General features: G+C 48.1%; 1 protein-coding gene across 1 annotated transcript in view; it reads right to left on the bottom strand.

Moving 5' to 3' along the window:
• Positions 1–2,321: 2,321 nt before the first annotated feature.
• Positions 2,322–12,509, bottom strand: part of CTDSPL2 (CTD small phosphatase like 2) — a 30,569-nt gene continuing 20,381 nt past the window's right edge. The window contains exons 6-13 of the mRNA XM_054642022.2: positions 10,792–10,870; positions 10,418–10,529; positions 9,493–9,579; positions 8,394–8,456; positions 7,687–7,766; positions 5,043–5,169; positions 4,734–4,829; positions 2,322–4,283 (exon numbers count right to left, since the gene is read on the bottom strand). Coding sequence (XP_054497997.1) covers positions 4,218–4,283; positions 4,734–4,829; positions 5,043–5,169; positions 7,687–7,766; positions 8,394–8,456; positions 9,493–9,579; positions 10,418–10,529; positions 10,792–10,870 — 710 coding nt within the window. The 3' untranslated portion in view covers positions 2,322–4,217. The remainder of the gene's footprint in view (positions 4,284–4,733; positions 4,830–5,042; positions 5,170–7,686; positions 7,767–8,393; positions 8,457–9,492; positions 9,580–10,417; positions 10,530–10,791; positions 10,871–12,509) is intronic.

Raw genomic sequence — 12,509 nt, 5'->3', positions numbered from 1 at the left:
CGCGGGCCGCAGCCGCGGGAGCCGCTCTGGCCCCGCCGCACGCCCAGCCCGGGAGCGGAGCGGAGCGGAGCGGAGGGAGCCGAGCCGGGCCGGGCCGGGCCGGGCCGGGACCGGCCGTGCTCCGGGCAGCATCCCGGCAGGATCCCGGCAGCATCCCGGCAGCATCCCGTTAGGATCCCGGCAGGATCCCGGCACGGCTCGGGCACGCCACGCGCGGGCTTACCCACACCGGGGCGCCAGGCTCTCCTTCCCTCTGTCCTGTAACATGAACAGAGAAAAGCTGGAATTGTTCACTTCTTCACTGTCAGCTCCCAGCTTCTGTGAGAATCCCAAGAAGTGGAAAAGGAGGATAGATTTTGTCTGAAGATAATAAATTTAAAACGTGCCTTTCATAAAGCAAATCAATGATCTCTGTATACACCTGTATAAATCACACATGTGTCTAGGAAAAACACAAAGGAAAATAGAGACTTGCAAATTTATCATCCTTTTCCTGTTCTTCTCCATTTTCGAGACAATATAAATAACAGCTATACCTACGGCTCAAACCATGTCACAAGTTACATCTTCACCAAGTCTACATAGTTTCAGAGCCTCAGGGTGCTGTGGAGATAATCACAAAATTGCCAGGAATTGTGCAGTAATTTGGAATACATTAATATTAGAATATGTAATTTGGAATGCTAAGGATTTACACAGGATATTTAAATTTTTCCTTGACAGTAAAACACAGACAGGAGTTCTTCCACTTCAAGGCTGAAAACTGACAGGAGCAATGTCTTGACTTACAGAAAACTGAGGCTCACTGAAGGATGATATCAGCTAAAAATCATAAAAACAGAATCCAGAGCATAAGTATTTAATTAAATCTTTGTGCTTCTGTAGACTAGAAATGATTGCAGAAGAAACAGAAATCCGTAGCACAGGACTTCTCTTCCCATCAGTATTTTACAAGACTGCGCCCCATCAGCACAAATGACATTTTTGCAAGTACCAAGAACAAAAACTCCTCCTCCGCTGCCGCGGGTCCCTCCTGGCCCGAGCTCGGTGATTTCCAGCGGCCCCACTGGCAGGGCAGGGACGGTGCTGGCAGGGCAGGGACGGTGCTGGCAGGGCAGGGACGGTGCTGGCAGGGCAGGGACGGTGCTGGCAGGGCAGGGACGGTGCTGGCAGGGCAGTGCAGGGCAGGGACGGTGCTGTGCAGGGCTCCTGTCACCCCCGCCAGGGTCGGTTCCACACTTCAGGGCTCTTCCTGAACCCCATCCGTGCCTTCGACGCCTCCCACTCCAGTCCGGGCACATCCAAAAGCAATGGGATTGTCAGGTGGGGAGAATCCGAGGTGGGGGAAGCAGGAACACCGAGGCTGGGAAAACAAAGGCCTGCACAGGTACTGCCACCGAAGGGCTGGGAGGTGTGACATGGAACAGAATCCACAGGGACACGGAAAACAGGCCACCACAAGCCAGCACAGACCACAAAGGAAATCATTCAGAACTTTGGAAATAGGATGTGGTGCTTTCCATAAGGACAAGACCATATTCCATAGAGAATCAGTGATCCAGCTGCACAGTGCCCTGCTCGGGGGCACAAGCCACACTCACACCTGGCTGAGCCCCCCAGGCAAAGGGGGTTTGGGGACACAGCCTGACCCAGAGCTGGCACAGGAACAGGGAACTCCCCCTTGAGATGAACACAACAGAAATAAAACCTGTGGATGAAAAGTCTGCTTCACAGCAGGAAGGTGTGCAGGAGGCAGAAGCACTCTGCAGAGTTCAGTGATAAACACCAGGCTTGCAGCACAGGAAAATATGAATATTTAATATGTTTACCAAGCATCTCTGTCAGTCCCGTTGCGCACCGCTGCAGAACCACATCCCCTCGCTCACATTCGGGATTCCCTCGCGGATCTGACGGGCACAGCACACACGCAGCTGGAAAGTGCAACATGCCTTTGGTTTCCTCAGCTCTGGAAGCACTTCTGGGATGGCTGGAGACACAGAGGACCTGGGGATGTTCCTGGAACAGGTGAACATCCCGCCACAGCTGGAAAAGGCCGTGAGCTAAAGCTGGGCTCCTTCTGGCAGATCCGTGAATTTTACAGCAGTTCTGTGATGTGGAGAAATTGGGAGGAATAATCCCCTGTTAGGCAAAGCTTCACCAGGGAACTGAACCCCCTCAGATTCAGATTTACATCGCAAGGAACAAGGGAGAAATGGCTGCAAAGCAAGGGGCAGCTGCACACAAGCTGCCCCTCCCTTCCAGAGTCCATCCATCCATCTCTCCATCAGCTGCCCAGGGGACACAGCTGCACCAAGCAGGTGTAAAGGTAATGTTCTGTACATTTTATTTCAATAAAGACATAAGACAAACAGCGTAAAGATGCCCAGATGCCCTAAAGATAAATACATTAAAAGATTCTCATTAAAATGAATCTGTAGTATTTCTTTCCTGCAAGCAAAATACCTTTCTTTAAATACAAAAAAAAAATCAGTATTCTGAATTGCAAATGTTTTCACTTTTTTTGCAGAAAATCTGCCATGATGATTTTGTTTTTAATGAATAAGGATTTTCCACAAAACAGGCTTGCTCTACATGCTAAGTTTTAACAGTTCAGTGACACCATGTGCTAGCTACATACACAACAGATAATATAGTAAGAAAACACTCAACCTGATGAAAAGTTAAAATCTTCATTAATACACTGGAAAAAGTTGACATAACTCATGCCTTTTAAAATCAAAAATACAAAAATTAAATGTTTTGCTAAAAAGATTTTCCTTATTTTAAGGACTCATTTGAAAATGAAGCTGCATGTAATTTGTACAATAAAATTGTACAAGTAAACAGGTAATATACATAAAAAATTAATTGACATACTTCTCAATTATCAGCTGTCCACCTTTAATTTCCAATACTGTACTTTCTTATCAAGCATACAAAATAGCAAACTTCTCTTTAGAAAAAGTGCCGTTCTGTGACATCTTTTACACAAAACCAGTCCGAGCCTGTGGCGTGGTAATGCAGTCGAGAGGCAAAGCTTCCTAACTCGTACAAATCCTACCTTCCGTAAAAAGCCTCCGGGAAAGGCGACTCCCACCGCTACAAAAATATCCCTCCGGGGCGCTGCATTAGGAGCCAGGGCCGGGCTGTTCCCTCGGAAACCAGTGGGATGGCAGGGCAGCCCTGCCCCGGAGAGGCGGATTGGAACCAGGAGTGTCACAGGAGCCCTGCCCGGGGGCAGCAGCCTGGCCACAGCTGCCAGGTGGGCAGCCCGTCCTGCCCGGGCCCCGGGCACAGCAGAGGGTGAGGTATTCCTTGTCCATCGTGGTGCCACTGCCAGCTGTGCTCTGTCCAGAGGACGTGCCATCGCAATGGTTCAGGATATTCCCAACGTTAGTAATTCTTATCTTCGTCTTATCTAGCCAGTCTCTTGATTTTTTTTGAAAAGGTTTTCAACTACAGTAGAATATTACAGAAAGAAAATATAAATGCGGGGTTTCTTTTTTTTTTTTTTTTTCTTTCTAAATGAAACTTACGTGGGCTAAAACTAGAGAATATTTTTAAACAAATATACAGGATGCAGGCAGACAAAGCAGGGAAACGGCCAGCCAACTGTTTAATAAAAAACTAACAAAATTTGGCTATTTCCAGAAAAACTATGAAGCGCCTCAACTAAAAGGAATGCATAATGAAATTCTAATCTAATACAGGTCAAAAATGTAAAAAGGTTATAAACCTTAACAGGAAAAATAAAACAACTTTTACTGGCCATTCCTGTTGAAATGAGAATCTTAAAAGTAACAGAAAAGTGGCTACAAACCCACTTAGAGCACCGAACAGAGAGAAAATCCGAGTCCGTTTTCAATCTCTGTTGTATCATAAAATCCTGTGTTTCTACAGGTCAAACTGCTGGTGGCAGAAACAGAATTTTCTTTATAAACTGCAGATGTCCTGTACATAAAAAATTTCCTTGGAGTTGCACTAGTTCTAAAGACTTTTCTGTTCTAGCCTCCCTACTGCGGGTACTGGATTGTACTGATGGCGGCAACCTCAGGTGTAGAAAGTCTCTTTCTGTAACCCTTGATCATTGTTGGGCACCAAAGATAAGAAAAGCAAGACGGGGTACAAAAATGCAAAATTTCAACAGTAATGGCAATGTTTTGTATTAGTCCAACAGGGTCCTGCATTTCCTCCCCTCGGCAGCGCGAGCACGGGCTTTAATCGGGGGGTAGCAAATCATGCAAGCGAAATCTGTCTCTGATGTGAGGTCGGACGTCTTCGTTCTGTGGGGGAAAGGGCAGCATTAGGAGAGGAGCACAGCCAGAGCCCCCCTGCAGCAGGGCTCCTCGCCTGACACCCCTCTCTGAACACACCAACAGAAAACAGGGATGATGCCATTCCAGAGACTCACAGAAACAACTCCACAGCACCCACAAGAGCTCAGGAGTGATTTATTGGCCTTTCAGGAGCAAAGGCACACAGCACAGCCAGCAACAGGCACTATGGCATCAAAATGCTCAGGGGTTCCCAATTTCCTGGTGACTGATGTCACAATCCCACAGCCCTGCATTTTCAGCACAGTCAGCAGTGACAAGCCCCCTTTTGCTGTGTGAACACGTCCCTGGATCTTCACCAGCCTCAACCTCAGTGACTCAGAAACCCTTAACAATAGGTGAAAATATTAAAGGAACTCTCTGACAGTTCTGGGAAAAGCCAAGAAAGCAAACACTTACCAGCTCTACTAGTTTCTCCAGAAATGGAATCAACTTTAGGAGTTCATTATCATTTTTATCCATGAACCAGCTTTCTATAGGAATTCCATTGGAAAGCTGAAGTTAAAATACAAAAAAAATTCATCAACACACAATTTATATTTAATTTATCTACAAATAAGACTTGCAAAATAGCATTTGGGGGAAAAACGTTTCCAAGTTACAGATTCCTGAGTGTTTTCCCCACAGTTTGGTTTGCAGACTTCAATACCAAGCCCCAGACTTACATTTCCCTGTCCCCCTGAGGTGTCCCCTGCCCCAGCCCCTCACCTGGTAAGCAAAGGCTTGCGGTGAATTGTCAATGATGATGGTTTTGGAGAGGTCTCTGCCCAGGATGTTCAAATCCTTGATGTAATTCCCTTGTACACACACACAATGCTCACGGAAGAGTCGATGCCTGTCGTTAAAGGAAAACACTCATCAATGAGGCCAAGGACTACATCCACAGTGCACCCAGAACACACAGCTTTGCCAAGCATTATCCAGTTGTTTTCTCTTCCCATCTCCTGTTAGAGAATTGTGCCCCTTTTCTGTTCTCTTTAGAGCTTTTTACTGGTAAAATTCCCAGTTATTTGATTTTGCACTAACCCAGTTCTGGGGTGGGTGTTTGTATTTATTCAGGCTCTTCTTTCTGACCCCGTTCCCAGACAGGCCAACAAAGGGACCCAAGAACACCCCAAGGATCTGCCAAGCTCCACAGAGCCAGTTATTGGGGTTTATTATCCCTTTATTCTGTCCCAGCCCTCTCAGAACAGAGCCTCCCTGTGCCACCTCACAGAACACAAAGTGTCACAAGGAATGTTTCCTTCCCTGTTGCACCTCTGCTGGCAATTAACCTATTTCAGTTATTACACCTCAAAAAAACAAAACCTCGGGGCCAAAACATCCCATCACCACCTCCTTCCTTTGCCATCAGCCTGCTCCTGTGTAATTCATGACAGAAGGAATGGACAGATTGACTAAGAGGATTCTGATTGAGAACCCAGCAGGAATAAAACTCCCATCCCATGGCATATCCGCAGAACCATAAATTGCAAAGTAGGCAGATTTGGTGCTGCCCAGCCCCACTGCAGAGCAGCCCCTTCAGGCTGCCTGTATATTTAAATGAGTGCTCAGGAGCTGCACAGTGTGCCTAATTCCATGCAGGAGCTGAGCTGCCCACGTTGCCATGGAGGGAAGCGAGCTGCTGCATTTATATATAGAGTGTGAGTCACACGTGTGGGGCCTGGCAGGCACTGGGGCTGGTGGCAGAGCCCAGTGAGCCCAGCCCCAGCAGCCCCAGCCAGAGCCAGGCAGCACAGGAACACCTCTGCAGGCTCCCTGCTGCTGCTTGTGCCATTGGCTCTGCCCTGTGCCAGGAGCATCAGAGCCCTGCAGGCTGGATCAGGTGTCTGCAGCAAGGTGTGACACCTGGACACAGCCACACCTGGACACAGCCACACAGGGACACAGCCACACATGGACACAGCCACACAGCCTGTCCTGCCTGCAGCAAGGTGTGTGTGACACCTGGACACAGCCCCACATGGACACAGCCACACCTGGACACAGCCACACCTGGACACAGCCACACACACTGTCCTGTCTGCAGCAAGGTGTGTGTGACACCTGGACACAGCCACACCTGGACACAGCCACACCTGGACACAGCCACACATGGACACAGCCACACCTGGACACAGCCACACAGCGTGTCCTGTCTGCAGCAAGGTGTGTGTGACACCTGGACACAGCCACACCTGGACACAGCCACACATGGACACAGCCACACCTGGACACAGCCACACAGCCTGTCCTGCCTGCAGCAAGGTGTGTGTGACACCTGGACACAGCCACACCTGGACACAGCCACACATGGACACAGCCACACCTGGACACAGCCACACAGCCTGTCCTGCCTGCAGCAAGGTGTGTGTGACACCTGGACACAGCCACACCTGGACACAGCCACACATGGACACAGCCACACCTGGACACAGCCACACAGCCTGTCCTGCCTGCAGCAAGGTGTGTGTGACACCTGGACACAGCCACACAGCCTGTCCTGCCTGCAGCAAGGTGTGTGTGACACCTGGACACAGCCACACCTGGACACAGCCACACCTGGACACACCCACACCTGGACACAGCCACACATGGACACAGCTACACAGCCTGTCCTGCCTGCAGCAAGGTGTGACACCACACATGGACACAGCCACACCTGGACACAGCCCCACACACTGTCCTGTCTGCAGCAAGGTGTCACACATGGACACAGCCCCACACACTGTCCTGGAGTGCCATGCCCTACTGGGCACCATCCTCTGGGGTGTCCCCACCAGGGAGGGCTTCCCTGGCCTGGACACCCCACACAGGGAAAGCCCTGAGCAGGAATCAGTTTGGATCCAGCATTGCCAGGTACAGTCCCCCTGCCAGGTGAGAGAGACAGAATCTCACCCCTGGAATTCCCTTCTGCCCTAAGGAACTGGAAAAGCCAACACTTCCCAACAAAGCTCAGTACTGAGAAATGAAAAGCCAAACCAGCTCCAATACAAAACCAACAGACAAATGATTTTGTGACTGAATGAGAATTAAAAGGATGCTGATTGTAAAAGCTATACAAATCACAATTTATAATAAATAACTCAAGTTATTAAGTTGAAAAGTAATCAGGCACTCATTTAATTTCCTTTATTTGCAGTGGGTATTCCAGAGCACATTTTTGATCCCCAAGAGGACATTTCCCATGAGCCAGCCTAACAGAGACCTAACAGGGACAGGTTTTGGCCTGGGGTTATTTTATCACAAGGCACCAATCCCATCACTTCAGTCTATTTTTCTCCCTCTCTCAGCCCAGGCAAACCCCAAGGAATCAGTCAGGGAGACGACAGGCACAGGACTCAGTTTGCTCACGACATTATTCTGGTTTTACCTGACCAGCTGCTTTTTGGGGTCCAGGATGTTCAACAACTTGTCTGCATACACCTTCTTAGAAGCAGTAAACAGAATAATCTGGGGATTGGAGGGGAAAAAAGTCACCACTGGAGGTACAAGGAAGTGGATACCAATTCAAAATGAAATTCAAAGCTGGTTGGGGGAAATGAATTTGTAGAAAAATTTTAAAGTTTGATAGAATGTTCTTATAGCGTGTATTTGTATGTAAACTTTGAGATAAGAAATACTGACTTAGAAATGTTATGGAATAGGATAGATATTGTTGAGAGAGAAATGGAAATAGAAATAAGTTTTAAAAGGTGGTTTTGTAAATAAGATTAGATATTTTGGAGAAATAGAATTATGAAAGATGTATTGTAGTAAGATTTATGATGGGTAATTTTAGATTATTGCTTCTAAGGTATTTATAGCATGGTGTGGGTAAAGTTGACAGGTTAAGAAATGTTTATAGTGTATTGTAATTAGGAAATGGTTTGTGATTGTAATGGTGCGAATTATAACATTGGTATTACTTTACTTTTTATATGAGATTGAGAATAGAATAAAAGTTTTAAAAATGTTTTTAGTTGTTTTACTTTTGGGTTAGAAAAGAGTTTTAATCTGATAAATTGGTGTTTAGTGTGAGGAAAAAGGGCTTGACAGTTGGAAAGTGCCAAAGGGAGAGCTGGAGTGTGCCAGCCTTACCTCGTAGATCTGAGACATGCGCTCCAGGAACTCTCGGAAGAACGGCCTTAGCCGGACATAGACCTGCACCACAGAGAGGGGGGTTCAGGAATGGGGAGATTCCAGCATCCCCAGCACCACACACAGAGAGGGGTTCAGCAAAGGGGAGATTCCAGCCTCCCCCAGGTGAGCATCACACACAGAGAGGGGTTCAGCAAAGGGGAGATTCCAGCCTCCCCCAGGTGAGCATCACACAGAGAGGGGTTCAGCAAAGGGGAGATTCCAGCCTCCCCCAGGTGAGCATCACACACAGAGAGGGGTTCAGCAACAGGGGAGATTCCAGCCTCCCCCAGGTGAGCATCACACACACAGAGGGGTTCAGCAACAGGGGCAGCTTCCACCCTCCCACCAGGGTCAGCACCACAAGCAAACAAACAAACAAACAAACAGCAAGGATCAGGTTCCTGTGTAACAGCACCCCAGGGCCACCAATGCCCAGGCTGAGCAGCTCAGAGGGAGCAGTAACACACTGACATCAGCCTGAACATTCTGACGGAAAATTGGATGGAATTAGGAAAAAAATGAATAAAGTACAGACATTGGACAATCTCTATGTTAAACATGAAACTGTTTGCTTTGACCAAACACCCTGAGTCAGCTCTGACCAGCAGGACAGCACCAGTTCAGGCCCTGGACACAGTAAATAAATCCTCCTCTGAACAACCACCAACAACTACCTGAGGCTAGGGATGTCAGAGTGATTTACAAAAAGGCTTCAGCTGTGTCTATAATTCCACAAACTCAACCACCAGCAGCACAGAACTGCACACACAGAGAAGCCATGCCCTGTAAGGAACTGTGGAGTCACAAGAGGCCCCAGCCAGGAGGGTTCTGCCTCCCTCTGACTCCAACAGAGAATTTGGGCTCCTGGGGAGGAGCTGGAAGGGGAACAGCTTCAGTGAATACAGAATTTCCTGCCAGACCTGACACCTGCAGTTCATCACCAGGCAGGTGCAAACGCCAGGCTGCTGCTCCTCCCTCTTCAAACAAGCTGGGAACAACTGCACACAGCAAGGGATCCAACAAAACAAAATCATAAAGTTTGTGTTTCGCTATTTACCTGGTAAATGACATCTTGAAAAAGAACTGGAAAAGTGAGTGCAGCATCTTCTAATTCATTTAGACTACAGTGCACTAATGTTTCATCCTGGAGGAAAAAGTTACATAAAAGAAGAGAGTGTGAAAAAACAATGTGGAAAACACGAGTATTTTCTGTATTTTTTTCTTCATTTTAAAGCAGGTTTATTTAGAATGGAAACTGTACTTTTGTGCAAGTGCTGTCAAGATTGAAGAAAATTCTTAGGATGAATTAACATTTCATTATTCTTGTAATCTTTTAAAATTTTCAGTAAAACTGTATGCTGGGGGTGTAGTTATAGAGAGGTATTTTAGTTTGTAGGCTCTTCTCTCATTCAGTTCCAGGCTCTATCTTTCAGTGTGAATAATCCACCCATCCCTATGATCACAGGGATGGCCCAGCTGGTGCTGCTCAAACAAACACACCACCATTAACAGGGTCTGAAACAACCTTCAAAACAGAGACACTGAAACAAACCCTCATAAAGAAAAATGTATCTTATAGAGCATTTCAAAAAGTGGATTTGTGCCCTTTAAGAACGTTCTAAAAAGCAAAAGTTTAATTTTTCATCAATCTTGATGAAAGACACTCGTAACTGAGTTCTGCTATTTATTCCACCTCATTTTTCCCCTCCTGGATTTAGGGAAGCTATGTGGGGACAGATAAATGTTTGAGATGTTAAAACTGTAATGCTTTTCTTTTTTAAAAAAGCAGGATGTAAGTATTTGACAAATGCAGCTCACATTCTATTCCTACCACAATTAATTCTTCTTCAACTATTTTTAACTAAAATTATGCAACATTCAGCAGTCTTTGTTTAAAGCAAGCATAACTGATTTCCACAATGAACAAAATAAGGGAAATGCCCCATTCCCCTGCTCTGTTTTGTGTTTATAAAGGTATTTACCAAGTCTAGAACTAATGAGAACTCTGGTGTGCTTCTGGTTTTCAGTGGGAGAGCTGGCTTTCTGTTCAGCTGCTCTTCTGTTAGTGGGGGGACATGTTTGATGAAATAGTATCTGAAAAGAAAACAGATTTTGCTGTAAAAACGTACATTATTGAAGTGCAATGTAGCATCCTAACTTAATATTTCAAATATTTAAGGCACCAGAAGTATTTTAAATTGAAATAAACCCCACATGAGCATACACATTTTTTTTAGCTCAGAGCCTTTGGAGTTCATGATCATAACATGAAAATTATCCAATTTAAATAGAAGTATCTTAATTCAATACCCCAAATGATTAATTTACTATTTCCAGCAGAAACACTGGCACTTACGGATCAAAGACTTCCCAGTCCTCTTCATAGGTGGCTTCTGCATGAGCTGATGAGTAGCCACTGTCTGGAGATACTGGTGCTGAAATTCAACGAAAATGACCAAAACAAAAAATAAAACAAAAAACCACAAGAGCTGGTCTTATTAGTGCAGTTCTTCAGAGTGACAATTTGCACTCGAGACTCGTGGGGAGGGAACCAGTGACAAACTCTCCCTCCAGCCCCAGCTCCCCTGCTCTGGGGTCACATTCACCCCTAATGCAAAGCTGCTCGTCCACCACAGCTTGGAGGGTCTGGGGAGGGCTTAGCTCAGGATTTGATGCTGCCCATGCACACAGAAGCTGAATTTTTGTCAAAAAAAGATGTTGTCTTCTGAAGAAAATATGGAAAACGAATGAAAGATTTGTGTGTTTCTCATTTACCACATGCTTCTAATACAAGACATCAAAATGTAGCCAACATCTCTGGAGATCAGCAAGCCCAGAGTGTGCAAGTTCAGTGGTAATAGTAAATCCTTTCCTCTGGAATCTCTGTTTCCATGGGAAGAAGAGTTATGAGGCCACCTGAGTTACAGCAGGAACAGCTAAGTCCTGCCAAAACTGTCTTTGGTGCCTAAACCGGATCTGCCTGCCAACCACAAAAATCAGTATTGACACTGCTTGCACAGCCCAAGGGAAGTGGGACAGCAGCCCCTGCCAAGGTGCTGGATTCCCTGGGATTAGCCCTTCCCTGTCCTGTGGCACAGCCCCCTGTCCCTGTCCCTTACCTAAGGACAGGTGGGACAGGAGTCCCTGCTGAGGCACTGTCCCCCAGGCTCACCGTGTGTGTCCCCCCAGGCTCACCGTGTGTGTGTGTCCCCCCAGGCTCACTGTGTGTGTGTCCCCCCAGGCTCACCGTGTGTGTGTGTCCCCCCAGGCTCACTGTGTGTGTGTCCCCCCCAGGCTCACTGTGTGTGTGTCCCCCCAGGCTCACTGTGTGTGTGTCCCCCCAGGCTCACCGTGTGTGTCCCCCCAGGCTCACCGTGTGTGTCCCCAGGCTCACCGTGTGTGTCCCCCCAGGCTCACCGTGTGTGTCCCCCCAGGCTCACTGTGTGTGTCCCCCCAGGCTCACTGTGTGTGTGTGTCCCCAGGCTCACCGTGTCCCCCCAGGCTCACCGTGTGTGTCCCCCCAGGCTCACTGTGTGTGTGCCCCCAGGCTCACCGTGTGTGTGTCCCCAGGCTCACCGTGTCTGTGTCCCCCCAGGCTCACTGTGTGTGTGTCCCCCCCAGGCTCACCGTGTGTGTCCCCCCAGGCTCACCGTGTCCCCCCAGGCTCACTGTGTGTGTGTCCCCCCCAGGCTCACCGTGTGTGTCCCCCCAGGCTCACCGTGTGTGTCCCCTCAGGCTCACTGTGTGTGTGTCCCCAGGCTCACCGTGTGTGTGTCCCCAGGCTCACTGTGTGTGTGTCCCCCCAGGCTCACTGTGTGTGTCCCCCCAGGCTCACCGTGTCTGTGTCCCCCCAGGCTCACTGTGTGTGTGCCCCCAGGATCACTGTGTGTGTGTCCCCCCAGGCTCACCGTGTCCCCCCAGGCTCACCGTGTGTGTCCCCCCCAGGCTCACCGTGTCCCCCCAGGCTCACTGTGTGTGTCCCCCCAGGCTCACTGTGTGTGTCCCCCCAGGCTCACCGTGTCTGTGTCCCCCCAGGCTCACTGTGTGTGTGTCCCCCCCAGGCTCACCGTGTGT

Source organism: Agelaius phoeniceus, chromosome 13 (assembly GCF_051311805.1).
Source record: "Agelaius phoeniceus isolate bAgePho1 chromosome 13, bAgePho1.hap1, whole genome shotgun sequence".
Lineage (NCBI taxonomy): Eukaryota > Metazoa > Chordata > Aves > Passeriformes > Icteridae > Agelaius > Agelaius phoeniceus.
Note: the sequence above shows the minus strand (reverse complement) of the source record. Positions and strands in the feature narration are given on the sequence as shown.